Source organism: Solanum lycopersicum, chromosome 2 (genome assembly GCF_036512215.1).
Source record: "Solanum lycopersicum chromosome 2, SLM_r2.1".
Taxonomy (NCBI): Eukaryota; Viridiplantae; Streptophyta; class Magnoliopsida; order Solanales; family Solanaceae; genus Solanum; species Solanum lycopersicum.
This window is the reverse complement of record NC_090801.1, coordinates 68,473,883-68,501,842: the sequence shown is the minus strand read 5'-3', so window position 1 is coordinate 68,501,842 and position 27,960 is coordinate 68,473,883. Positions and strand designations below refer to the sequence as shown.

General features: G+C 30.2%; 2 protein-coding genes across 3 annotated transcripts; one reads left to right on the top strand and one right to left on the bottom strand.

The window, feature by feature from the left end:
• Window positions 1–84: 84 nt before the first annotated feature.
• On the bottom strand, window positions 85–4,155 carry LOC101254161 (patatin-like protein 2). 2 transcript variants are annotated; one of them, XM_019212483.3, is made up of 7 exons: window positions 2,649–4,155; window positions 2,383–2,564; window positions 1,318–1,513; window positions 1,080–1,241; window positions 688–990; window positions 426–601; window positions 85–329 (listed from the first exon to the last, which is right to left on the bottom strand). In XM_019212483.3, the coding sequence occupies exons 1-7, from the start codon at window positions 2,796–2,798 to the stop codon at window positions 272–274; spliced, it is 1,227 nt and encodes a 408-aa protein (XP_019068028.1). In that variant the 5' UTR covers window positions 2,799–4,155; the 3' UTR covers window positions 85–271. The 2 variants fall into 2 exon arrangements, with proteins under 2 accessions (XP_019068028.1, XP_069150081.1); XM_069293980.1 differs by having other exon boundaries at window positions 1,318–1,504.
• Window positions 4,156–14,031: 9,876 nt separating this feature from the next.
• On the top strand, window positions 14,032–17,570 carry LOC101247177 (uncharacterized). Its single transcript, XM_010317846.4, has 7 exons — window positions 14,032–14,359; window positions 15,175–15,410; window positions 15,504–15,762; window positions 16,161–16,340; window positions 16,433–16,588; window positions 16,982–17,138; window positions 17,247–17,570. The coding sequence occupies exons 1-7, from the start codon at window positions 14,330–14,332 to the stop codon at window positions 17,267–17,269; spliced, it is 1,041 nt and encodes a 346-aa protein (XP_010316148.1). The 5' UTR covers window positions 14,032–14,329; the 3' UTR covers window positions 17,270–17,570.
• The last annotated feature ends 10,390 nt before the right edge of the window (window positions 17,571–27,960 follow it).

The window sequence follows — 27,960 nt, the reverse complement described above, 5'->3', positions numbered from 1 at the left end:
AAAAAGTTTATTGTGTACCACGTGTAAATCCACTGTTTTTTTTTAAAATGTGTCATATAGAACTAATTGATGAACTATATACTATAAATTAAACAAGACCAAATAAATTATAAAAGTAGGAAAATGTTACAAAAGGTATGCATGCGCAGCTTTAAACCCACCAACATTATATTATAAATGCATAAAAATAAGGGGAAATTAATTAAGCAGGAACATTAATACATTTCACGCTGTAGCAACAAAGTGGATGACTATCATTTACACCAACCGGCTACTGGCCGGCGTTAGCCTGCCGGAATTTTCTCTCGTCCGAAAGTTTCTTTGCAAACCTGTAACATTTTTAGACGATAAAACTACTACTGGTTAATATATATATATAATGAATGTTTCACGTTTAAAAAATTCGATAGACAATTATCATGTACCTTCGTAGAGCTTCCTTGTTGGTTCCTCCGTTTTCAACAGCTTCATAAACTCCTTTGTCTAAATTAATCTTTGAAGTTGGTTTGTCCAGTAACTCTTCTCCCACCTTGATGAGACCTTGTAAGTTTTCCTTTGTCGATATGTCAACTGAGGCCAAGTTCCCCGTCAAAGTATCATCCTGGTCGTATCAAATAAATAAATGTACGATTAATATTATTGATAAAAATACTAAAGTTACAGATATCATTGAAGGTCGAGGTACACCTGAATTCGGAGGTATTTATCATCTGAATGAAGAGCTTTGAAAACCACAAAGTTGTGATAATCAACCATATCAGCGCTTGCTTGATTAAAAGCTTCAACGATTGGTGTGGAGTTGTCATGAGTTAGCCAGCTAAGTAATCCCCATTTCGAAGCCATTTTAGCATTGTATTTTCCCTCGTTCTTTGCATTGCCTGTCCCCAATGAGATCACTAGAAAACGACCATAATCCATAGGCTTGATAGGAAATAAGTCTTCGTGCTTCATCAATGTTTGCTTCGTCACCTCACCAATGGCCACCAATGTCTAGAATATTTATCACATCACATATACAAAAGTGTGATGAATAAGCTAGTGCTGATCATTTTCAAACAATTTTGTGTTGTATAAATTACCGGGTTATTAGCAGCCACGCCACCATCAATTAGGTTGAATTCACGATCTTCATTTTGAGCATCCTTGGTGTTGAAACAATAGGCAGGTAGAAATGTTGGCGCTGCCGAGGTACTAATGCAAATGTCCGCCAGTTCCGCATTTAATTCAGGTTTCGAATTTGCCTAAAAAATAGTTTAAATTGTTTCAACCGCCTTTTTCTAATTTCTACAACCTGTTATACAATAGAATTAGGCACACCTCATATGAGCTGAAGATAACTGGCTGAAGTGTTTTGATGTCAAAAGTTGGAATTACAACAGCAGTTAAGGTATCATGCAACCTCGTGCCACCTAGAAGTCTCTTTATAAGTTCATGAAGATATTTCCCGTCATATTTAGGTCCGTTAATCATTTTTGCTAGATTTATGGCTCCAGCAAATAGTCCACTGCAACAACTAATCCCACAAAAATCAAAAGATAGATATAAGCTCTTTGAAAAGTAACCGTCAATGAAATGGGTAAAAGTCATAAAAGTGAGCAAGACCAAAAAAAAAAAAAAACTGTTAAATTTACGGTCTACTTCAAGAAATATGACTTATTAGGGCGATCGAAGTAGATGAAATACCCAAAAACCCACCGCTAAAAGTGTATAGCAGTGACAATTGGGTCGTGTTAATATATATTTCCATAACTAAAAGTTGATCGCCACAATGAATGCTCATTTGAGGCGACACACATCACCACAATAAGTCAAGTCAAATTGTACGCTACAAAAATATTTACAACACAAAATTTTGCCAAGTCGCCACTAAAGTGAAGGATTTACTGGTGAAGGAGTTGTCACAAAAGTCAAATGTAATTAGTGACAACTTACACGGAGCTAACAAAAATGCTTTTAGCAGCAACTCATGTAATTAGTGACAACTTACACGGAGCTAACAAAAATGGCCTTTTAGCAGCAACTCACAAAACCAATATGCCTAAGACTCGTCTTGATTGACATGAACGCATGGTTAACTTGGCAGGTCTCTAATAAAATAGATGAAGGGGAAGTATTACCCATAAATATAACACCAAATTATCGTACAAAAATCAATGCACTTAAGGGTGTGGCTTAATGGTCAGTGAAATAAATGAAAATCATAAGAGCATATTGTTTAAACAAAAAATTATCTAATACATAGTTGACTTTTTTCCATATGCTTAATGAATAATCATGTCTGATATTTAATACTAGTGGAAAGTAGAATGTATTTGTTGATACTATCAGGATTAAGAATATAAGGAACGATACGTATATTATAGCTATGTAGCATGGCTTAACCTGATCTGGGGGAATATTTTTGGGGAGTGCTCAATATAAAAAGGAGTAATGTCTTTGGCAGCATAAAGAGGGCGTTTATCTTTATTTGGTGCAGCTAACATGGCTGTTACAAGACCACCCGTGCTTGTTCCTGCTATCAAGTCAAAATAATCCGCGATTCTTGCATCTTCACCATCCAATTCCTTCAAACAAAATTAAAATTAATATACGTACATGATATAGCCAACAATTAATTTGTACTCTCTTCTTATTAATTATTAATTTACCTGAAGTTGTGATTCAAGATATGCAAGAATAACTCCAGGAATAATTCCTCTAATTCCTCCTCCATCGATAGTGAGAATGGTTATCAGCTTCCCTGTGTTGGGAGGTGGCATTGCTACTCTAGATGATTCACCTTCAACTTCCCTTTCCATCGGAAAATATATGTATATATTAATCCAATAGATATATGTAATTAGTTCATTTCATATGCTAATCATAATGTGATTAAATAGAAACATTGTGCTAATGATGATAATATAATCATCATAAATTAATGAAAAAATACTAAGGTGTCTTTATCATTGATCAAAACAAATATAAACTCATCTTTGACGAGTTCATGGACGAAGTCGAGGGTTAATCCTCTATCCACTTTAAACTTGAAAGATTGTTGAATGAGAATATATTGAGTTTAAGTTTATTAATAAGTGAAGTAACAGATACGAGTATTAGTAGTATTGTTTTATGTTTTTGTTACACATGTCCTGTCTTAGTTGTACCAACTCAATGCAACCAAAAATAACTTTTAGCAATATTAAATATTGACATTAATAAATAGGCTAAAGTCTTTACAGGCATTAGCTAAGTGTCATTAGAACCAATGCCGCTAAAGATTTTAGGGACAAGTGACAATGACCGCTAAAAATACATATTTAACAACAATTAAAAATTAAATGCCGCTAATAATTATTTGTATTGTAGTGATTCTACCTGGGATCTGGTCTTTTTTTTAAAAAATATTCCTCTCTTTAAGTGGTGTTGCAGTAATGTTTTGTTCAAATGTTGATTTGCTTGCATTGCAATTGGAATATAATGAAAGTTTAAAAAATAACACTCCTAAAAAATGAAGGAGAAAAGTCTAACAAGGAAAAAAAAGTCAATACACAATGACTTGCAAGAAAACAGCGAAATATATCTTGTATGATACACTTCTATCATTAATTATACTTAAAGTGATAACTTTATCTATGCCGATCATATTAAACTGGACAATATAGTGTTTAAGAAAGAAAATATAGTACTCCCATCGCGTCATTTTATATGTCATCTTTTGAATTTCAAGAATCAAATAAATCTATCTTTGACTGGAAACTTTTTATAGATCTTTTAATCATTTCGAATTATAAATTATTGTAACTCGTAGATTTTTTTTTTTACGTAGTTTATAAATATATAAATTTCATTTTAAAAAATTGAAAATTCCACTTGCAAATCGTGGTCAAACTTAAATTGTTGACTCTCAGGACATAAAAAATGTCATATAAATTGAAACAGATGGAATAGAAATTTTTTGAACTTTTAGTTTTAGGCATGTCGCAACTTATGATTGTAAGGTTTTTGGAACTTTTGTTTTTTGGGGTTTTGCTTCTAATTGCAACATGCTTAGTCTTGTTTACGAAATCAAATTAATACACTCTATGAAGAAAAATTGAATTATCAATCTCATCAAAATCATATATCAAATCCTATCAATCAAATCACTTTTTTTAAGATCACTTTGAAAAGAAAAAAAAACTTCTTTTTTTAATCCAACTAATAGTATAATACTTTCTTTTAGGTTCCTTATTGCCCCCATCCTTTTAGCTAGATCAAGAGGAACCTTTGGAGGAAGATCCACAACTATGGATTTTGAGCATGTTATAATATTTGTATGCTACAAGAACTTGCCATTAATTCTTTTCAAAATAAATTTGAAAAAAGTACAATTACATAAACAGACAGAATATGTATCTTTACTTAAATAAATAAATCTTATAGTTAAATTAGTTGATCGGTGCAATTTAATTAACAGTCACCAATGTGAACAAGTATTTCTCAGAAAATATAGTCTAACAACATCAAGGACAACTGAATCCGTGGCTTTGTTTTTTTGCACTCCCTTTCATCACCAAAATCAATAGTATTTTTATTTATTTATTTTTAGTGTAACTCAAATTTTTAATTGTGACTTATGACTTATAAAAAATGATCGAAAGATTCTTTTTGATCTGATTATAAGGATATGATGCCGACTATTTATTTTTCTGATTTTTTCTTAGAATACTAATCATACAATGTGATGTACATGATGCTTCATATTTTAATATGCAAACGTGTTGTTAAGTTTCTTCAAGATATACTTTGTACGCTATTGCCTGTTTTGCCTTTGAAATATTTCTGATGTTGCTTGACCTTCATTATTTCCCATTATTTTATTTCTCAATCATGCTTCAGAGTACTTTGAATTATAAATAAGAAAAATTATAAACGACATTTATGGTTTAAAACAACTTAATTAATTAAGCAACAGGAAAATCAACTAGAAGCAACTAATCAATCTTCTAAGTCGTAACATTTTGATTTGTTATTACCTGACTTATAATAGAAATTAAAGGGTTCTTTTTTTTTCTTTTTTGGGTTAAAAAGGCTTTTATTTTATAATACAAAATCAATCTTGAAGGCCTAAAAACTCATAACCTAGTATGACATTTTTTATTTAGAAATGATTAATCGATATAGAGTATTATCATAGTATCTTTAAGGAATATGAAAGAGGAAAAAAGTTGAAAAATTAGCTTCTTCAGCCAAGTAGGATATTTTTCTAACAGTTAATTGTTATGTATGTTTTATACATAGTTGACCAGCACAATTGATGCTAAGAGCTTCGTCTGTGTATTTATTAATTAATTACTATATATTTATTATTAATATACGTGACAGATATGCATAAGTACTATTGTTTTCATTGGTCTGACCACTGTATATGAACTCTTAGATGGAATGCTGATTATCAACTATGTAATTCTTCTTTTTCGAGCTAAATGTCTAAGAAAATTTACACGGGAAGTATTGATGAAAGGCTATGTCTTTACTTATAAACCCAATAATATTATGTATCTAAGACTAGAAGATCCTTTAATGCTTAAATTTTATGGAGCCACCTTAAATATGTCATTATAAAGAATAGACAGAAAAAATTCCTCAAAATTTTAGGCTTAAACTTTGTTTTAAGTTAACAAAAAGAGTTTTAATGAAGTTTTTGCATATTTAATCGGTAAAAAAAATATAATGAATGGATTTCTGTCAAATTATTTTATTTCAAAAAAAATACAATGCTGTGAATAACTATTGTATTTAAAAAATAAATTTTAAGAAGATATGAGTTCAAGTCAAGGCTTTGATAAATTTGGCTTGAAAAAGAGGAGGAGAAGAGATAAACATGATATATATACAACGGAATAAGAAGAATAAACAATGAAACAAATAAATTAGTTAAATATGATTATGAGGTAATTTACAGGTAAAACATATCTCATTGAGAACTGCTTTTTTTAAATAAAAAAAAAATCTTCGTTCATATACATCTAAAAAAAATGTTGCTATTTACTACTGCTACATTTATCATGTCACTTGTCAGAATTCAAAGTGTATAAGTTTCAAATAGAAAGTGGACCTCTCTTGGATCATTCAAGAAGATTGGGTTATCTTAAAGAAACTGTTCCAATTCTGCCAAATCTTTAAAAGGCCCAATACCAAAATTGTATACTTCGATATGTAACAAACAAAAAGCGAATGGGAACCCGGGCTTACCAGATAGAGTATTTCCTCCTATTTCGTTGGACAGAGAAATTATTTTCCGTTAGATGCTTAATATATCTATTGATTAAATATATTTATTTTTCTTCGTAGATACTTAGGTCTCATTTGTTTTCATTAAGATTAAAACGTTTGAATCTGAATACATATTTGAATATGCATTAAGATCTAGATGGGTAAATTTGAATATTAAGATGTTGACTCTGAATCTGAACACTGAATTATTGGGACTGTTTCTTTTTCGTATCTAAATGTGCATATGAACTTAAACATTGTATCAACAAAATGTTATGAAAAAACTCATTTTAAAAAATAGTTTTTTTTTAATAGAAAATAATATTTTGATCATTTTTGTCATAACAAGGTAATATGATTTATCTTTTAAAAATTCAACATTAAGTTACGTCATTAATATGACTATTCGTTGCACTAAAAAACTTCGAGAATATAATAAAATGTCGTGTAAAATAGTTTATATGGACTAGTAATATATTGTTTATGAAAATATTTTATTTTATAATGGACATTTGTTATTGTTATCGATCAAATAATTAATACTTTTTTATTTTTTAAAACCGTGCTAAATATCATATCATGAATACTTCTCAATTCAAATATATTAATTAATTTATGAAAGTAAAAGACGTATATTAAATTAGTAAGAATAATGAAAATTATAACGGTAAGAATGTAAATAACATTAATTAAATAAGAAAAAAACTTTTAGTTGTGAAGTAGTTAAATTAATATAGGAATCTTATTTTTGTTTCTGAATAGTGTTAAGAGTGTATTATAGATTTGATTAATTCATATGTATTCAAACACACTAAGAGACTTATAGGAAAATAAAACAAATAAACTTAATGAAGTGAATTTGAATAATTAAGATTCAGTCCTAAAAAACAAACACATTGAATGAGGGTATCTGATTGATTAAGATTCAGACCCTCATTAAATACAACAAATGAGGAATTAATGTACTAATTGATTAAAGTATATTTAGTTTGCGATTAGTTCAAATATGCAAATTTTATCTCGAGTGATTGCAAAGCAAATTTTTGGATCCTTAACAACACGTTCCCTAGTTTCCAAATTGCTAAAAATAAGGTGCCGACTTGGGAATCATGAGCCTTGTAACGTAAAACATTGTTTAGTTAATTTACTTATAACGAAGTAAGTAGTAATTAAGGTTGTCCTAGAAAACCTAATTTTCCTACAGGGGTTGGATCTTGTTTCTCGCCGCAGTTTTCTCCTAGGCCATTCTTCTCAAAAAAAATAATTTCCATCAAACCATGGTTGTTAAGACCTGTCGTGGGTCTACAATCTACATTCTACAATCTTTTTTTTTTTCCTTCACATGCTTAAAACTTTACATTTACACTACATATAAAAATGAAACTTTGCACTACGTATACTAAAGATTAACCATCATTTCATGAGTACGGAGTCTTAAGGGTACAAAATATTAACAAAAATTTCAAAATGATATATAAAATTTTATATTAACCAAAACGGCAAAATCGCTGCATCAACAACGATTTACTTCCCCCGAAAAAAAATTCCACATTGTTTCCACATTTATTTTAAGAAAAAAAATTAAAATTTTTTAAAAAAATAAAATTATACAAGTCGCTGCCTGGGCAACGACTTGCACATTTCAAAATATTTTTTTTTATAAAAGTCGCTGCCCAGGCAGCGACTTCCCCATTTTTTTAAAAAAAATTCTTTTTTTAAAAATCGCTGCTAGGTAGCGATTTCATTTTTTTAAAAAAAAAATCACATTTTGCAAAATCGCTGCCTCTGCAGCGATTTTGCTTTTTTCGGGGAAGTAAATCGCTGTTGATGCAGCGATTTTACCGTTTTGGTTAATATAAAATTTTATGTACCGTTTTGAAATTTTTATTAATATTTTGTACCCTTTAGGCTCCGTACTCATCATTTCATTGGAAAAAAAAAAGGGAGTTATGTCCACTTTCGGCTTATATACAAAAAATAAATTAGATGATGTCTTAACTCTTGACATCCGTTCATCATCACAGACGGATCAATAGCTCATTGTATGAGAGAATTTTTATTAATAACTACGAGCTCTTTAAGTATAAGATTAATACTAATTATAAAATGCGAAAGTTGTTTTTTTTTAATAATGAATAAAACAAATTACTAAGTTGCTGGAGAAAAAAAAAATCTTGATGGTATGAGTTGGTCGGTATCACTAGTATATAGATGGTAAATCTGTATAAATATATACAACTTATTGGTGTAGCTAGTCTAATGGAAAAACTAATCTTCAATTTTAAGCAAGCGCTAATGGATAAAAGAGAAGGGGGGGGGGGGGGGTGTGCTTTAATAATTATAACATGTGTTCGGTAGCCTGACAAATTAGTTTGTTTTTTTTTTTTAAAGTTGTGTTGAATATCTATATCTAAGAAAAAATTCATATTATCAGGATTCATGAAATTTTATTAATTATAAAAAACATGAGGTCTAAACTATAAAATGGAACCTATTGAGAGACACTTAAAACTGATACGGTTTTTTAATTAGACATCTAAATTTAGGATTTTTCTCATTAAACACTTAATCTATTTTAAAAACCGTCATAAAAGAAGAAAAAAAAAGGAAAAAAATTACGCAATAAAGTAAATTTATATTATTTAATTACTCATTATAGCTATAGTTTGTTATAATTACTACTCGCGACTAACATTATACATTAATTACGTGGGCTGACTTCTAGTTTGTATAATTAGTTACGTTTGCATATGTATAATATACAATTATATACATATACAATTCACCTCTCTTCCACTCTCTGCCCTCTCTCGCTCGCCTCTTTCCTCCCTCTCCCAATCTCGCTCGCCTCTCTCCTCCCTCACCAAATCTCGCTCGCCTTTCTCCTTCCTCTCCCACTCTCGCTCGTCTTTCTCCTCCCTCTCCCACTCTTGCTTGCCACATATACAAATACAGTATAATATACAATTATCTAACTGATATTCATATACAATTCACCTTTCTTCCAGTCTTTTCCCCCCTCTCTCTTGCCTCTCTCCTCTCTTTTCCAGTCTCGCTCACATCTCTCCGCCATATAACTATGAATTGTATTTATCAAACTATAACTAAGGAAAATAATTAAGTTATTTTTAAGTGATTATAGGTGAAAGTTTCCAAAAAGAAACTCTCATCCTGTTTTTTTTAATAAAAAGTTAAAATAATATTTGTTTTGAAATTACAGAGAGAGTAATAACTTTTATATTTCTATGCTTAACTATAATTAATAGTAATTCACTTGTATTTAGGGAGAGGCCCTTGGTCGAGCAAAGAGACCAATTAAAGAACAAGTGTTCACAAAATAAAAGTCAACCCCGTGGTTGAACATTAACTAAACTTTTCGTAAAACACGCACGATGTCTTAATTTAGAATCAAATATTATATTGGATAACTTAAGGAAACCTATTTTGAAAATTTCAACGCTCTAATCTATACGTTGACTTGTTATAATTTCCACTGACAGTACTTTACCCTTTGATTAATGGCTTTGAATTCTCTTACTTTATTCTTAATTATGAGATATTTCTTTAAATAAATATTTCTATTTCCTTTTAACTAATAAACACTATACTTCTTCGAATAATAAGAATGGATTTCGAAATAACATAATCCATCAACAACTTCTTGACTTTCTAAAACGTTAATATTTTAGAACAAATACAATTTATTGTGCAATTAATAGTATGGACAAGAGAAACTGTATTTCCAGCAATTTTTTATTTCAAATTATTTATCATAATTTTTAAAATATAAGTGTCTCAAATTAGTTTTGTTTTGGTATTATAAACACCATAATAGAGTAAACATTTAATGAAGCTAATTATTATACCTAAGGACATAAATGAGGGTAAAATAAGAAATTTTTTTCGTTTTAAAAAGAATGATTTAGTTTAAATTGGAATAAAATTTTTGATCATGTGATTCTAAATTAGAGTTATGTCAAATATATCAAAATATTCTTTAATTTTATGGTCTTAAACATATCACGTGAAAAGTTAAAATTATAATTTTATCAAATAAGGCCGGGAAATGAAATATTATTTTGAAACAGATTAGAAAAAAACAAATTATTTTTTTTAAATGGAGAAACAAATTTCTTCTAATTGATATTATATTTTTTGAGAGCAATCAAAATGAAAAAATATGAAATAATTTAAGAGGGAATAGTAGTACTCTCTTCCTCTGCGTTTGACTTGAAACACCTTTTTATGAGAAGCAATAAATAGAATAATAATTATCCTTTTATCACCCTTAATTATTAGTCATCTCACTCAATAAAAAATACTTCATAATAAAGATTAAATAGGTGTAAAATGATAAATTATCTATTATTTTAAAAAATTAAATAAATTAAATGTATACTTATTTTAGCATATAATAAAATAAATAAAAGTAAACTAAAGGAGTTGATATTACTTGTTAATTTCTATTTCCTCTATTTCAAATTAATTGAATTGTTGAGATATTTTTTATTTTTTAAATTAATTTAATTATTCAATTTCTGAGACTATTTTTAGAATGTTTTTCTAATTTTATTCTTCATTAATTAGTATTGAAATTAATTATTAATTATTATTTAATTATTTTAATCATAAATTTGATCATAGTTAATAAGAATTAGAAAAAACTTATATCCAATTTATGTTTTATTTTTTTCTTAAAATTAAAAATATAAAATACTTTCAATAATTTAATTAATTTGAAAAGAAAAAGTGTTTAATACAAGTATCATTTAATTTTCATATCATGATTACCATTTATGGAAGTCATGAAGGAGCACAAAAATAATGGATTTGATGGACCATGGATAATTAATAATCTTAGCGACAATCATCAAACTTACTGCGTTGCAACCACGTTGATTCATAATAATCATTTTTTTTCACTCTTCCATTTTGTTGAAGTGTTGCGGTGCAAATAGAATACTTCATTTAAGCTAATTTACTGAAACGGTTTAATTTATTATTTTTAAAAATTAAAAAAAAAATTGAAACTTGTGTAGTAGCACAAGACCATAAGTCATAAATATTTCTATCAATGAGATCGATCTGAATCATTATATAAATTAAGATAAAATTAACATTTTAAAGCTAAATTATTATTAATATAAATGTGTTATTTTTTAAATTTAAAAAGGAAAAGTGAGTCATGTATTCCTTCCGTCTATTTTTATTCGTCCGTTATACTATTTTGGAATGTTTAATAATACTTGTTCTACTAATAAAATCAATGAATAATTTATCATTTTATATTTATTTTATCTTTATTATTAAATACTCCCTCTGTTTCTATTTATATGTCACTATTCTAGATTTTATGTGCATTAAGAAACTATGTGAATTTATTATTCTATTCGTATTTAATTTTTTTAGTCAAATTTTCAATCAATTAATATAAATAATTTATTTGACCAATAAATATGAATTATTTAGTTATTTTTCCTAGGTTGGTCAAATATTTATTTTAAGGCTAATTAACTATCATTGTCATAATAGGAATAGTATTGAATGCATTAACTTTATGAAATGACAAGTAGTATTATAGATCAACTATTTATAGTAAAGGATGACATATAACTATGATTCGTTTTTCAATGTTTAACCGACTTATATTTAATTAGGGATGGTTTGGTTAATTACTCCTATTTACTGTTTTTTAAGCTCAATGTCAAATTAATACTCTCTCCATTTCATATTAATTGAATTGTTGAGGTGTTTCACACTCTTTAAGAAAAGAAGATTAAGATATAAATTATACATAACTTTCTATTTTATGCTTATTAATTATTGTCAAATTTATGATTAAAATAATTAAATATTAATTAATAACCAATTGCAGTACTAATTAACTAATGAAGGATAAAAATTTGGAAAACATTCTAAAATAGTCTTAAAAATTTGAAAAATGAATAATGTTTTAGAGGGGGTCGAGTATAACTACATTGAACAAAGTATTTACTCTTTTAAGGCGTCTATAATTTTATTGAACAATTTTTATAAAAATAAAATAAAAAACAATTAATTTTATTTTAAAACTCTAAATAAATTTAAAAATCACGATAATAATTTAAGACGAGGGAATAGAAGATCGCATAGAGAGATATTTTTTTCCTGTTTTTCTTTCATTTCCAACTTCCATCAAATAATTTTAATCATTTATGACATTTCTTTACTACAAAACTACCCATGTTATAATTAAAGAAAGGTATAGAAAAGTACAATTCAAAAAGATACTCTCTCAGTTGTTAAATTTTTTGTCTATTTTTTTAATAATCGTCTTTAGTTACTTGTTTATTTTGATAAATTAAGGAAGAATAATTTTTTTTTACCTATTATATTCTTAATTAAATGAGTAATCATTTTGAAAAATGTAAAAAAAAAATTATCCACTTCATAATTAATAAGAGTAAAATGATAAATTTATACGTTATTAATTATATTCTAAATATATAAGTGTATCAATTTAAAAGTGAATAAATAAAAAGGACGGAGGGAGTATGAATTAAAGGACAACAGATTTCCGCCTTCCTTCCACTTCACTTTGTTGGTTCTTTGCTCGTATTGGGTTGACAAATGTCTTCTGATCGAGAGGAAATAAATTTCTTACTTCACAAAACATGCCAAATTTATGAAAAGCATATTACTAAGTTGGGGAGAAAAAACACATTGCAAAATGAATTTAAGTCGTATACGCAAATAATATAGAGATTCTTTATGAATTATTATATTACTACTATAGGTTAAACACCGTTATAATTGATTGACTATTTTTATCAGATTTTTATTGAGAAAAATAGATTCAAAATTATTCTCAAAGAATGACAATAAACAATGCAATAATTAATTAGGCAAGAATTAGTAATGCATCTCAAAAGAAAAGACAACATATATAAGTAATGGAAATGTTATGCACGTAGACAGTAAATACCATGACAATGTATAGCAGTACAGGTAATAAACATAAAGAAGTACTTGCTCACATTTGAGATTTACAAATTTACATCAAGTCAATGAGCATATGGTTCGGGTTAAAATATACCTGCTTATTTTTTTTTATTATCGAAAAATATTTTTGTGAATATCCTTTGAATTAATTATAATTTTTTAAATTTGGTGAATAATGAATCCGTCTCTCTATTCTATTTCACTTAAGTTACGGATGCTGCATTTTATATGGTGTGAGACTTGAACATTTATGTGATTATTTTTATTAGTTCAATACTGTAAAAAACTTAATTTTCTCATCGCTTTAAAATTAAAGTAAATTAAAATTTAAATACATCAAAATATACCACTCAATCTCACAGTTTTAGACATATCACATGAAAAATAAAATTTAAAATCACTAAAAAATATTTATTTTAAAACAATAAAACAAATTTATATAATAATGATACTTTTAAAGATTTTACTAATATATGAGACCGCAAAAAAACTTCGTGCGTAAAAAGTTGAAAAGACAAAAAGTCAAGTCAGAGGGTCTACACCCTGAAGCATGCCAGAATTTTTGCGTTTTTATTACGGTTCTATTGCCTTTATGAGTTGGATATACATAAATGACAAAAAAGGTGAAACCAAAACCTAAAACATAAATTGAACATACCTTATATTATATTATTAACATCATACAATTAAAGGTACGATGACAAGTAGCAGTAATTAGTGCGACTGCACCAACAAGCACCCCACCACTATTTTGGAAACCTTAATTATGACCTTGAAAAATGATTTAAGTAATTAAAACATTTTTAATTATGAGAAATGAAAAATAAAGATAACCTTTTTCTTATAATTTAGGATTATTTTTCTTTATGTTATTTCTCTTTCATATTTTGTTAGCGCAATATTCCCCTTTTAGAAAATCTGAATTGAAAGAGACCAGCATAACTAGCGAGGTGTTTCTCGAAGCTAGAGCTTCTAGCTTTAATTAATGCCCTTTGCTAAACTCTCTGCTCATTACACATAGATCACTAAGGGGGATGAAGAATACTTCAAGATTTTGAGTTTTTTGTATACCCTTTTGGTTTTGTTTGCTTCTTTGCAACTAGGAGCTAAGATGGCTGAGGATATTTGTTTCTTCGCCAAGGTTCATTTTCTTTTCTGTAGCTCTTTTTTGTGTTTGTTAAGCTGAGATCCACCTAAAAAATTTCTTCTTTGGGTACATTTACATTTTTTGTTTGAGCTGGAAATCCAGCTCCCCCCTCTTCTTGTTTGGTTTACTTGGCGGTGCTACTATGTGTCTTTTTTTTGTGGGTTCGAACTTAATGTTATCTTGGAGTATATTCTTTTAACACAAGATATATTATTTGTGCACTTCTTTTTGTGAAAACAGAGGAAAAATTTGTGCATTCTCTTGTATTTGTTCTTCTGATTTCTGATAAAAGAAATTTTGAGTTTTCAATCTGCAAATAGGTATAAATTTTACTTTTTCAATTACTTTTAAAGACGACTAGCCTAGTCTATTTTTGGACTGTGTAATGATAATTGCTGATTAATATGTTAGGTTGACATGTGTTTGATCTATCTTATCTTGTAACCTAATTTGTGCCGGTGGTGTTGCTTTACCTCGAAATACTTGCTCTACTTTTCCCATTAAAGTTAGTGAAACGGATTGTTCCTCTCTTTTTTTCAATAAAGAACTCACCTTTCTTTATAATGGGGGTAGGGCAAAGGGAAATGTGGAGGGGATTACAAGGCGGGGATCGAACCCGCACCAACTTTAGGTAGTCAATCAACTGAGCTGGTGTTAGTGTTCCATATGTAGCATTTTTTACTTGAGTTTATTTACCTGAAGGAAACTTTTATCCTGCTTAGTATGTAATGTAAGGTTAAAATGAGTTCGTAACTTCACATTTGTTGTCTGCTTTCACATTGACCTACTGTCCTGTATTTGAATGACAGGATAGTATAATCATAAAACCTGCCAAGAAATCTCCAGCATTGTTAAGGATGGTGGTTGTAGCGTTTACGCTGATCTTTGGTATTTATATCTGTTCAATTTGTCTTAAACAAACTAGCTTGGAGAATACAAGTAAATACTTGAACATTGAAGTCATGGAAAAGCCTTGCCATAACTATGACATGGATCAATCCCAAATTCCATATGTGCATTATCCGAAGCCAAAAACTTTTAGCCGGTATGTACTCCAGAAATTTCGGTTTGGTTTTTAAGTTTCTGTCTTACATAAATTTGCCTAAACTAATTTCATCTGCATTGTTAATTGACTCAGGGCTGAATGTAGCTGTAACCCTGTTCGGCGCTTTGCCATTCTCTCAATGCAAAGGTCTGGGAGTGGATGGTTTGAGACACTATTGAATAGTCATATGAACGTAAGCTCCAATGGTGAAATATTCTCTGTCAAATATAGGAGAGAAAATGCTTCTTCAATCCTGAGGACATTGGACACAGTTTATAATTTGGACTTCTTTACGAGTGCTTCCAAAAATCACTGCTCAGCTGCAGTGGGCTTCAAGTGGATGCTTAATCAGGTAATAACCTTTGTTACCTTAAAACTATCCCTTGTCATCCTTCAGATTCTATATTTTGGATAACTTGTAGGTACAAATGAATATTGTGCAGCTAAGGGTAGGCCTCTCTCGAACTCTGCTATAACTCCACATCACTAAAGTTATTACCTGACAATTTACTGCTTGGGACAAAGAAGTACATTCATATTTGTGCTTCTAGAAGTAACTTTGACAATTTCAGAGTACTCAAATGCAAACATCAAGAGTGTATGCCTTCCTTAGTGAAACTGAAAAGTTTCACCGAACTGTTAAGACTAGTTAGTGAGATGATAGGTTTTTGTTAATATTGATATGAGAGATAAAAAGGGCAAAAAACTTCTTTATCTTTCAATTAACTTGGTTGATAACTGCCATTGCAGGGGTTAATAGAACATTATAAGGAAGTCGTTGAGTACTTCAATAGGAAGGGTGTTTCCGTGATATTTCTCTTTAGAAAGAATTTACTGCGACGTATGGTTTCTGTTCTTTCAAATTCCCATGACCGATATGCCAAACTCTTGAATGGAACACATAAGTCTCATGTGCACTCACATGAAGAGGTATCTTCTTGCATCCTTCCCTCTTTATCGTTACATGCATATACAGATGAACACAAAATTATACAATCTAATCATTTTGCTGCTTTACCCAGGCTGGTACTCTTGCGAAGTATAAACCAGAAATCAATACAACATTGTTGATCACAGATTTGAAAAGAATGGAGGTTTCTGCCACGGAGGCACTGGACCACTTCAATAGCACTCGACATATGATTCTGTATTATGAAGATATTGTCAGAAATCAAGCTGTAAGAATCTCAATTTGAACTCCTCTCCGTTGCAATTTGTTTGTCTTACTTCCCTTTTTAGTGCGTTTCAAAAGGAATGTCTCGTTCCTCTTAGGCAACCCTTTAATTCCAATTTGGCACATTCTATTGTTTAAGATCACAAAATCAGAAGTCCTATTTAGCCTGCATTTCTAAATCCATTAGAAATCCAGGGAGTTTCAGTATTTACTTATTCAAACTGTAAATTTAGTCGAGCTTCTGTAACTTTCCCTTTTCCGAAAAAATTAGAGGCTTTTTCAGTAGCTTTTTTTACGAGTAACTTCCATTGCTTGTTATGGTGAAGAGACCAGTGTAGTAATTTTTTTGCAATCTTGTTTCATCAGTTTTGCTCATGTTTCTTGCTTTTAAATGCAGAAATTGGTAGATGTTCTTGAGTTTCTAAGATTGCCTAAGATGGATCTAAGTAGCCGTCAAGTGAAGATACATAACGGGGCATTGTGGAAGCATATCAAGAACTGGGATGATGTGAACAAGACCTTAAGTGGAACAGCTTATGAGAAGTTCCTCCGAGGTGATTATTAATTTCTGACTTATCATTTTCATTGATCGATGAAGGAGGTGTAGATATCAACTTTGTTTTCTTGTAAATGCTGACTGGTGTACTCTCAACTTGGAAAAGCTTCCTGCTGCATTTGCCTCTGAAGATCAGTCGAAATTCAGCATAGTACCAAGTTTCACTCTCATGTATCTCTAGTGTTTTTTTCTCCCTATTCTATTCCACATTGAAGTGTGCATAGTGAAGTAGCTAAAGTTGGGCAGTGCCGAAGGCAAGTAAGTAGTCATAAATCAATATTTCTCTCTTTGTTCTTTTCCGTTTTGTAATTTAATAAAGTAGCTAGTGAGATGTTATTTTCTACTTGAAATTGGTACTAAATGATTTTGATTAAGGGTCCAACAATATCTTGTAACTCTTTTTGTGTTTGATAAATGTTCAATTCTTTCATGTTCCTATTTGCACAGCTGAACAGAAGAATTGCAAAGGTTGTCCCCTTGTCTGGCCTGACCAGAATTAATACTTGTAGTTGAACAGAGCTTAGCCCTTCAAGAATCTTGTTTCCTCTCACAACATAATAGTAATTGTTTTGTTGCAATTTGGGAAGCTCTCATTTTACATCAAATTTACCACACATTTTGGGGACTTGGTTAAAAGATAAGTTTTCAAAAATTTATCAACGGAAAGGAATTTTTAATCTTGCCAAATAGGTGTGAGTTGGATTCTCACTTATTTTTTTACCATTTTGAAGGTCATGAATGTAATTTTCTGCAATCTTAAGGCCGAGATTGTACTTCCCAATTGCCTACCCACATTCGGTTCGAGTCTGGGCCCCGAGATCGAACTTACCCCAACTTGTGTGGCCCAATAAAGATTAATCCGTAATCAAGAAACGGTAACGGTCTTTGTGTAATGATCTTCAGCTACACTTCTTGAATTTGGCAAATTACTGTAAATTAATTTTTTCTTTACTATATTTCATTTAGAATATCTTATAACATCACTCCAATACGTAAAATTATTTAATAAAATCATAAACTTAATGAACTAGCAATAGAGAGGGAGTGCGGGAGTAATGATATGCAATGTGGGGGCAGAGCAGATTGAAATAATCTTTTTTAAAATAGCGTAAGCCGGCGGTTTGGCCTGAGTAAAAAAAGAAACGAGAAAATTACGCAGTTAAATAAATTTATATTATTTAGTTACTTAACATAGCTATAGTTTGTTATAATTAGCACTTGCGACTAACATTATATATTAATTACGTGGGTTGACTTCGAGTTTGTATAATTAACCACGTTTATATGTGTATAACTCGCCAGAATATACAAATAAATATGTCTAATATACAATTATCTAACTGATATACATATACATTTTACCTCTCTCCCACTCTCGCTCGTCTCTCTCCTCCCTCTCCAATCTCTCCCGCCTCTCATATTCCTTTTCCAATTTGGCTTGTCATATATACTAATGCATATGTATAATATACAATTATCTAACTGATATACATATACATTTCACCTCTCTCCCACTCTTGCTCGTCTCTCTCCGCCCTCTCCAATCTCTCTCGCCTATCTCCTTCCTCTTCCAATCTGGCTTGTCATATATACAAATGCATATGCATAATATACAATTATCTAACTGATATACATATACAATTCACCTCTCTCCTCTCTCTCTCCCAATTTCGCACGCCTCTCTCCTCCTTCTCCCAATCTCGCTCGTCTCTCTCCACCCTCTCCCAATCTCGCTTTCCATATATACAAATACATATGTATAGTTTACAATTATCTAACCGATATACACATACAATTCACCTCTCTCTCACGCTTTGGACTTCTCTCCCCTCTCTCCTCCCTATAACATGTAGCTACAAATTATAATCATCAAATTATAATTACGAAGAGTAATTAGGCTATTTTTGAGTGGCTATATGTAAAAGTTCCTCAAAAATAAAAGCTAAAAGTACCTTCATTTATGAATAATGACAGAAAATAGTTGAAACATGTCACAAATGATTCCTGAATTAGTGAAATAGGTTTGGAATGATCGTTTAATTATATACTTATCGGATTTAGTTTTTTTAACTATTTCAAATATTATCGAATTTAGTCACTTAACTATAAACTTATTGATTTTAATCTTTTTGAAGTATTCAAAATTTATTATGTTCGGTCTCTGTCTATTTTCTTATAAAAATATCGTAGGATTATATAAACAAAACTCATGTCTTTATGAAATTAAATAGATTTAACTTAGTCTTAACAATTCTAAATAAAGTTTTCCTTCTTTAGTGGTTAACGGCTCATACTCATCATTTTTAAAAAAAATCATATAAGAAAATTAAAAATTACTATAAAAACAAGTTTTTCACCAGTTCCTGAATAGACTGATAATTTAATTTGAATGTCAAGATTTCACGTACATATGAATTACATTTTTTTTTTTTTAAAAAAATGAATTACATTGATAAATTAAATACAAATTAGCATTTAACTTCTTAGTTCCCTTTAAGAGAGTGACCAATCCCAGGGCTATGACCATCGGGGTGACCAGGGGGTGGCGGTGGAGATACCGTCTGAACCAGACTAGTTGGCGGTGTTGGGGTTGCAATTGTGGCCACATAATTGTGACTTATTAGTACCTTCTCAAATGTTGCTGATTTTACTGTGTGAACATAAGGTCTAGAGGGATTATTTGTATTCTCCAACTTCAAATGTCTTCCCTCAATAGATTGAATAATGTGGGAGAAGATCATTGCAACGAAAAGATTAACAAGGATCAATTTGATTAATTGAGCCATGAAGAAGATAGATAATAGAGAGATTAATGCAATTGATGTTATAGCTAGGAGTGCTTAAACTCTATTCTCCCTGTTGCTATTTATAGAAAAAAGTTAGCAACATGAGGGTTATTGAGAGTATATTCTCACATGCATGCATTACACAAGAAAATATATTGGACATGGACAACCTTTTTCTTTTTGTTCACAAAACGTGTATATATACATGTATTTTGTTAATTAACATTTTTGAATTAATTCAAAGCTCATTTAATGAACTAACTAATTAATTCAGAATCGCATCTGGTAGGCTTCTAAGCAAGGATCCCTGCCGACAATTTTTTTTTTACAAGGCTCGAGACCGTTGACTAATAAGGGTGGGGATCCTAACCATATCGCACTATAACTATAATAAAAATAACTTTAAGCGGCATTAAATATTGATATTAATAAAGTGTGTTAAAGTCTTTACCAGCATTAGTAAAGTGTCATTAGAACCGATGTCACTAAAGACTTAAGGGACATATACAAAGAGTGACAATTGCCGCTAAAAATATATATTTAACGGCAATTAAGAATATTTTCATTGTGGTGTACACCTCCCAATTATGGTATGGAATGTGTACATATTGAATGTATGGAAAATATTGCAATAATAAGGTGTCCTCTATTTTTATGAGCCATGCAAGACTATATATCCCTCCGTATATATTATAAATCTTTTTTTTTTTATGTATGCTAAGGACATAATTTTGTTGGAAAATTAGACTTCTGAGAGCCCACCGGCCATGGAATCAAAATATTGTTGTCCTTAATCCTTAATACTATATAGTATATTGGATTGTTTGTATGTGCTCCACTGGCTACCCTCTTTTTCAGTTCTTTATACTAATAATATATATCAGTGAAGCATGCTCACTTTCCAACTGGAGAATCTCATAATATTTTCTCTACTTTGCGGCCTACCTACTATGCACTCTCTCCAGACTCCAGTCCAATTTAGTTATCGTGCTTATGAATTATAACTATCTAGTTTTTAAGGTAAATAACTCAACACTCAATCAAATGCACCATTTATCATTCTTGTACTGTAGGTGTCAACGAATACTATTATACCAATTTTAGAAAATACAAAATACTCAAGATAACTGCTAGATGTGATCACTACGTTAAAAATGATTATTAGCGACAATTAATTCTTAATTGTCGCTAAATATGTACTTTTAACATTTTTTATATATGTCTTTAAAATTTTTAGCGACATTAGTTCTAATGACACTTAACTAATGCCGCCAAAGACTTTAACACACTTTATTAATATCAGTATTTATTGCCGCAAGAAGTTATTTTTGTTGTGGTGAACTAATATCGACCATAGAACATGAGAATAGGCAAAATAAGGAAGAAAAATTATAATGGTAATGTATAGTTCTGGTGGTGTAATTAAAAGAGATAATCAGGCCAATTAAAAGTGAGATAGTTATCTTATAGACATTAGACGGGGTTACTTATTACACTAGGTAAAAACAAATATGCAAAAGATTCTTTATATCATCTTTTTGTAATGGTTTATACTATAGTAACCATTTGATCTGCCAACAGCACTCATGTATCACAGCCTAGCAAAAGCTGAAATGAAATTCTCTAATGTTTTCTAAGTAGTTTATAGCATTTATCTTTTATGTCTTGTGCAATTTGGTGGGCCAAGTGCTAGAGAGATACTTCCACGACTCGAGGAGCCAACTTTAACATGTCCTTATATAAAGAAAATCATTTTCCAATTTCTATTCATTGAGAGACTTATTAAGAGTATATTTAGAAATTCGATTTGTGTGTACATAATTATACAGTTTTAAGAAAATATTGGAGAGTCAATGGAATTGAATATCCCCACTTCGTTGCTTTATTTTGACTTATTTGAAGCAATATTAACCTTTTATTTGAGACAAAGAAGAGTGCTAGGCCCCCTCACCATTAGCCAAAATCTTAGTATATAGTTTTCACTCAAAAAAATAAAATAAAAATCAAATTGACGATGTAACTCTTCATTAGAGAAAGCAAATTAAATTGCCACAAACAACAGAGAGCTTAAAAAAAAGTGATGTAGCAGTAAAATATTAAAGGTGTCACATCAATTTGAAAAATCCTAAAAAAGATTAAAGTGGGCATACTAGTTGAATTTATTAGTAAAGTATATATACTACTAAAAAGAAAGAGTCAAAGCATAGCATATATAGTAAAATGAAAGGACCACAATAAATTAAAATAGAGAGTAATGATTATTTAGCTGAGATCGGTCATTTGTCAACTATCATTTAACAGCTTATCTAAGCCCTCCATTACCAATATTTTTTTCGTTAGTGGTAGGTGCTCCTTTTAGCAATAAATATTTCTAAGGCACCCGTGCAGACCATTTTCGTGCTTTAATTTTTTAATCAAATACTATTATTTGATCAAACCAAAACTTACATCTCCAATTAAATGTAAAATGAGTTTGATTGGATTTATCAATTTCAGCTTGAACACTATATGTGGGTAACTGATTTGAAATATATGTTTCAAATAAAATTACTCAATCGAAATTTATGAGTCTGAAGAAGATTTTTTGTACCACAATACAAAGAGCTAATATAAGAATGAGATTGAGACAGGAAGAAAAGGAGCAGAATTAGCTTTTTCATTAAAAAATAACTTTTAGGAGATTATAAGAAAGCGACCTTCTTAGCCTCCACAAACTTTTCTTACAGTTGAAAAGAATAATATAAATAGCAATCATAGTTAGGAATCTTAACTCATTATGAACTCATTCAAAAGCTATATTAAGTTGTACCATAACAAACTAAATAAATCAAATTACTTGAATTTTATGTACATAGCAATATGGATGGAACATAGTCAAAACAGTATGTTTGTGTTAACAAATTCACCAAGTATGTAGAAATACTAAACTTAGAACTTGATTATTCTCATTGAAAGTAGTCATTTTGACAATACAGGGAGTTTCAATATTTACTTGTTCAAACTGTAAATTTAGTCGAGCTTCTGTAACTTTCCCTTTCCGAAAAAAGTAGAGACTTTTTCAGTAGCTTTTTGTATGAGTAACTCCATTGCTTGTTATGCTGAAGAGACCAGTGTAGTAATTTTTTTGCAATCTTGTTTCATTAGTTTTGCTCATGTTTCTTGCTTTTAAATGCAGAATTCGGTAGATGTTCTTGAGTTTCTAAGATTGCCTAAGATGCATCTAAGTAGCCGTCAAGTGAAGATACATAACGGGCCATTGTGGAAGCATATCAAGAACTGGAATGATGTGAACAAGACCTTAAGTGGAACAGCTTATGAGAAGTTCCTCCGAACTAATTATTAATTTCTGACTTGTCACTTTCATTGATCGATGAAGGAGGGCGGATCTAATAAAGGCCGTGGGGTGCCACGTCACCAACGAGCTTCGACGAAAACTCTATTTATATAGAAGTATTTCTTTATAAATAAAACTCGTGCCACCTAGAGAACAAATGCATTCTTTGGCGTAATGGTAGGTAATCCAGTTTGCTATCCCTAGATCAAGGGATTGATTCTAGGCAGGAGGGTTTTTTTTTTTATTTAAAGTTTTCCTTTTAACCACAGGCATCTTTCTTTTTTAAACTAATTAATAATTATTTTGTAACTAATTTAATTTAACTCTTTTTGATTTTTTTTACATGATTAAATATATTAAAAAAGTTATCTTCACCGTTGGAATCTCCTTTTAAACTTTTGAACAACAAAAAGTTGTCATTAATTAAAGTTTCAGGCTTTCGTCCGCCGCCCAATTCTGCTCTCCCGTCCAGCCACAAGATGAATAATTTTATCTGAATTTAAAATTGATTTAATCGATTAGTCTACTAAGAATTAGAGACAATCTAAAATTTGAAGATTTTGACGTACCAATACTATCTTAATTTAGATAGTTAACAAAAGTTTTGCTACAATTAACGAATAATGTAGTATTTGATTGGTACTAATGACTCGAATATGATTTATAACCTAAACTTAAAATAAAAATAATGAAATAAGACTAAACCGTATTCTCGCGAGTGGTTCCTCTGACTTGTACCAACTAAATAAGGGTATACGCTTCTCATGGGTGCATAGTTGATTATACCCTATTTTATGTCAGTTTCTCACGATAGATATACATATATACACGTAGTTTTTTTTGAAGTAAACAAATGAACGGCCCTATTAAATCATGTGGGTCTGTCTTTGCTTGACACCCAGTGACCTAATTCCTAGATCCGCCTCTGGGGTAGATATCAACTTTGTTTTCTTGTTAAATCTGACTGGTATACTCTCAACTTGGAAATGTTTCCTGCTGCATTTGCCTCTGAAGATCAGTCGAAAGTCAGCATATTACCAAGTTTCACTCTCATGTATCTCTAGTGTTTTTTTCTCCCTATTTTATTCCACATTGAAGTGTGCATAGTGAAGTAGCTAAAGTTGGGCAGTGCCAAAGGCAAGTAAGTAGTCATAAATCAATATTTCTCTCTTTGTTCTTTTCCTTTTTGTAATTTAATAAAGTAGCTAGTGAGATGTTATTTTCTACTTGAAATTGGTACTAAATGATTTTGATTAAGGGTCCAACAAATTCTTTTCACTCTTTTTGTGTTTGATAAATGTTCAATTCTTTCATGTTCCTATTTGCACAGCTGAACAGAAGAACTGGAAAGGTTGTCCCCTTGTCTGGCCTGACCAGAATTAATACTTGTAGTTGATATTTACAGTTGAACAGAGCTTAGATTCAACTTAGCTAGATAATAGTAATATATACATATATACACGTAATTATCTTGTTGCAATTTGCAAAGGTCTCATTTTCCATCAAATTTATCACACATTTTGGGGGACTTGATCAAAAGATAAGTTTTCAAAAATGTATCAAAGGAAAGGAATTTTTAGTTTCCAAGGAGTTTGACAGGAAAAATGACTTCTTCGCTGAAACTATACACTGTAGTCACAATGAAGAATGATGAAGAAGCTCGTCCATACATTAGAATAAAATTAAGAAAAAACACTACTATCTTCGACCCTGGTTGAGCTCTTCTTGAATGTAATAGGTATTTTATCTAGACATTTTTGGAAGCCTGATTGTACTAGGATCTATCTTTTTCTTTTTCTTTATCTTTGGAAGTTAAAATTGTAAGAATGGTTTACCATTCTAGCTACTCTCATATGAGGTAAGGTTGGTCCTCCTCTGCAGTGTTTTTTCTTTGAAATAGAATCTTCATTGATGTTTAAAAAAAAAGAAGAAAAGAGCCCAAATAGAAATACACACTAACGACAATAAGTTAAATGAAAAGAATTAGTTTGATACCTATATTTTAATAGAAAAACATCTATTAAAATTAGATATTTTAGTCTAGAAGATTCTATTTGAAATTCATCTTCTTTTCTTCTTGGATGCAAAATTATGCTCTATATACAAACACACTAATCAATACAAGGTTTATCATGTTTATAAAATATAATGTGATAAACCAAATCAACATGAAATTAGATTTGTATAAATTTTATACGGGAAAAACGTACAACACACATTTCCAATATCAAGAATAATGTTTGTGGCGATAATAAACATCTGAATTACATTTACAAATTAAATACAAAATAACATTTAACTTCTTAGTTCCCTTCAAGAGAGTGACGAATCCCAGGGCTATGACCAGTCCGGAGACCATCGGGGTGACCAGGGGGAGGCGGTGGAGACACCGTCTGAACCGGAATAATTGGCGGTGTTGGGGTTGCCATTGTGGCCACATAATTGTGACTTATCAGTACCTTCTCAAATATTGCAAATTTTACTGTTTGAACATAAGGTCTATTTATGTTCTGCAACTTCAAATTGATTGAATAATGTGGGAGAAGATCATTGCAACGAAAAGATTAACAAGGATCAATTTGATTAATTGAGCCATGAAGAAGATAATAGAGAGATTAATGCAATTAATGTTATAGCTAGGAGTGCTTAAACTCTATTCTCCCTGTTGCTATTTATAGAAAAATGTATGCATCACACAAGAAAATATATTGGAGATGGCACAACCTTTTTCTTTTTGTTCACAAGACGTGTATCTATAAATGTATTTTGTTAATTAACATTATTTTTTTGTATTAATTCAAAGCTCATTAACTAATAAATTCAGATAACAAGTTTTCTATTTTACAAGGCTTGACTAATAAAGGGTGGGGGACCCCGACCATATCCTCTGTTTTTATGAGCCATGCAACATTACATAATTATTTTTATGGTAGGCAAATTAGACTTCTGAGAGCCCATAGGCCATGGAATCAAAATATTTTTGTCCTTAATCCTTAAATACTATATAGTATATTGGATTGTTTGTATGTTCTCCACTGGCTACCCTCTTTTTCATCAGTTCTTTGTACTTATATATATCAGTGAAGCATGCTCACTTTCCAACTGGAGAATCTTATAATATTTTCTCTACTTTGCGGCCTACCTACTATGCACTCTCTTTTTCTTTTTCGGTCCAATTTAATTATCGTGCTTACTAAAAATAACTACCTGGTTCTTTAGGTAAATAACTCTATACTCAGTCAAGTGCTCCATTTATCATTCTTGTAACATTGGTATCAACATGATATACTATTATACCAGTTCTAGAAAATATGTACACAAAAATACTAATTTTACAAAGAGATGCACGCACTGTAATAAAAATAATTTTTAATGACAATAAATATTGATATTAATAAAGTCTTTATTGGCATTAACTAAGTGTTATTAGAATAAATGTCGCTAAAAATTTTAGGGATATTATACAAAGAGTGTTTCTTAATTGCTGCTAATGATTATTTTTGATATAGTAACGACCCTTTCAGGCTATAAATATGCCATTGCTTCGAACTTCTCTGAGTATTCAACATAACTATCGACCATATAACATGAGAATAAGCAAAATGAGGAAGAAAAATTATAATGGTAATGTATAGTACAATTGGTGTAATTAAAGGATTATCAATAAACATGCAAAAGATTCTTTATACCATCTTTTCGTAATGATTTATACTTTAGTAACCATTTGAGCTGCCAACAGCACTCATGTATAACAGCCTAGCAAAAGCTCAAATGAAATTCTCTGTTTTCTAAGTAGTATTATAGTCTTATCTTGTGCAATTTGGTGGGCCAAGTGCTAAAGAGATACTTCCACGACTCGAGCAGCCAACTTTAACATGTCCTTATATAAAGAAAATCATTTTCCAATTTCTATTCATTGAGAGACTTATTAAGAGTATATTTAGAAATTCGATTTGTGTGTACATAATTACACAGTTTTAAGAAAAATATTGGAGAGTCAATGGAATTGAATATCCCTACTTCGTTGCTTTATTTTGACTTATTTGAAGCAATATTAACCTTTCATTTGAGACAAAGAAGAGTGCTAGGCCCCCTCACCATTAGCCAAAATCTTAGTATATAGTTTTCACTCAAAAAAAATAATCAAAATCAAATTGACGATGTAACTCTTCATTAGAGAAAGCAAATTAAATTGCCACAAACAACAGAGATTAAAAAAGTGATGTAGTATTAAAATATTAAAGGTGTCACATCAATTTGAAAAATCCTAAAAAAGATTAAAGTGGGCATACTAGTTGAATTTATTATTAAAATATATATACTACTAAAAAGAAAGAGTCAAAGCATAGCATATATAGTAAAATGAAAAGGACCACAACAAATTAAAATAGAGAGTAATGATTATTTAGCTGAGATCGGTCATTTGTCAACTATCATTTAACAGCTTATCTAAGCCCTCCATTACCAATATTTTTTTCGTTAGTGGTAGGTGCTCCTTTTAGCAATAAATATTTCTTAAGGCACCCGTGCAGACCATTTTTGTGCTTTTATTTTTTAATCAAATACTATTATTTGATCAAATCAAAACTTACATCTCCAATTAAATGTAAAATGAGTTCGATTGGATTTATTACTCTCAATTTGAACAATATATGTGGATAATTGATTTGAAATATATGTTTAAAATAAAATCACTCAAT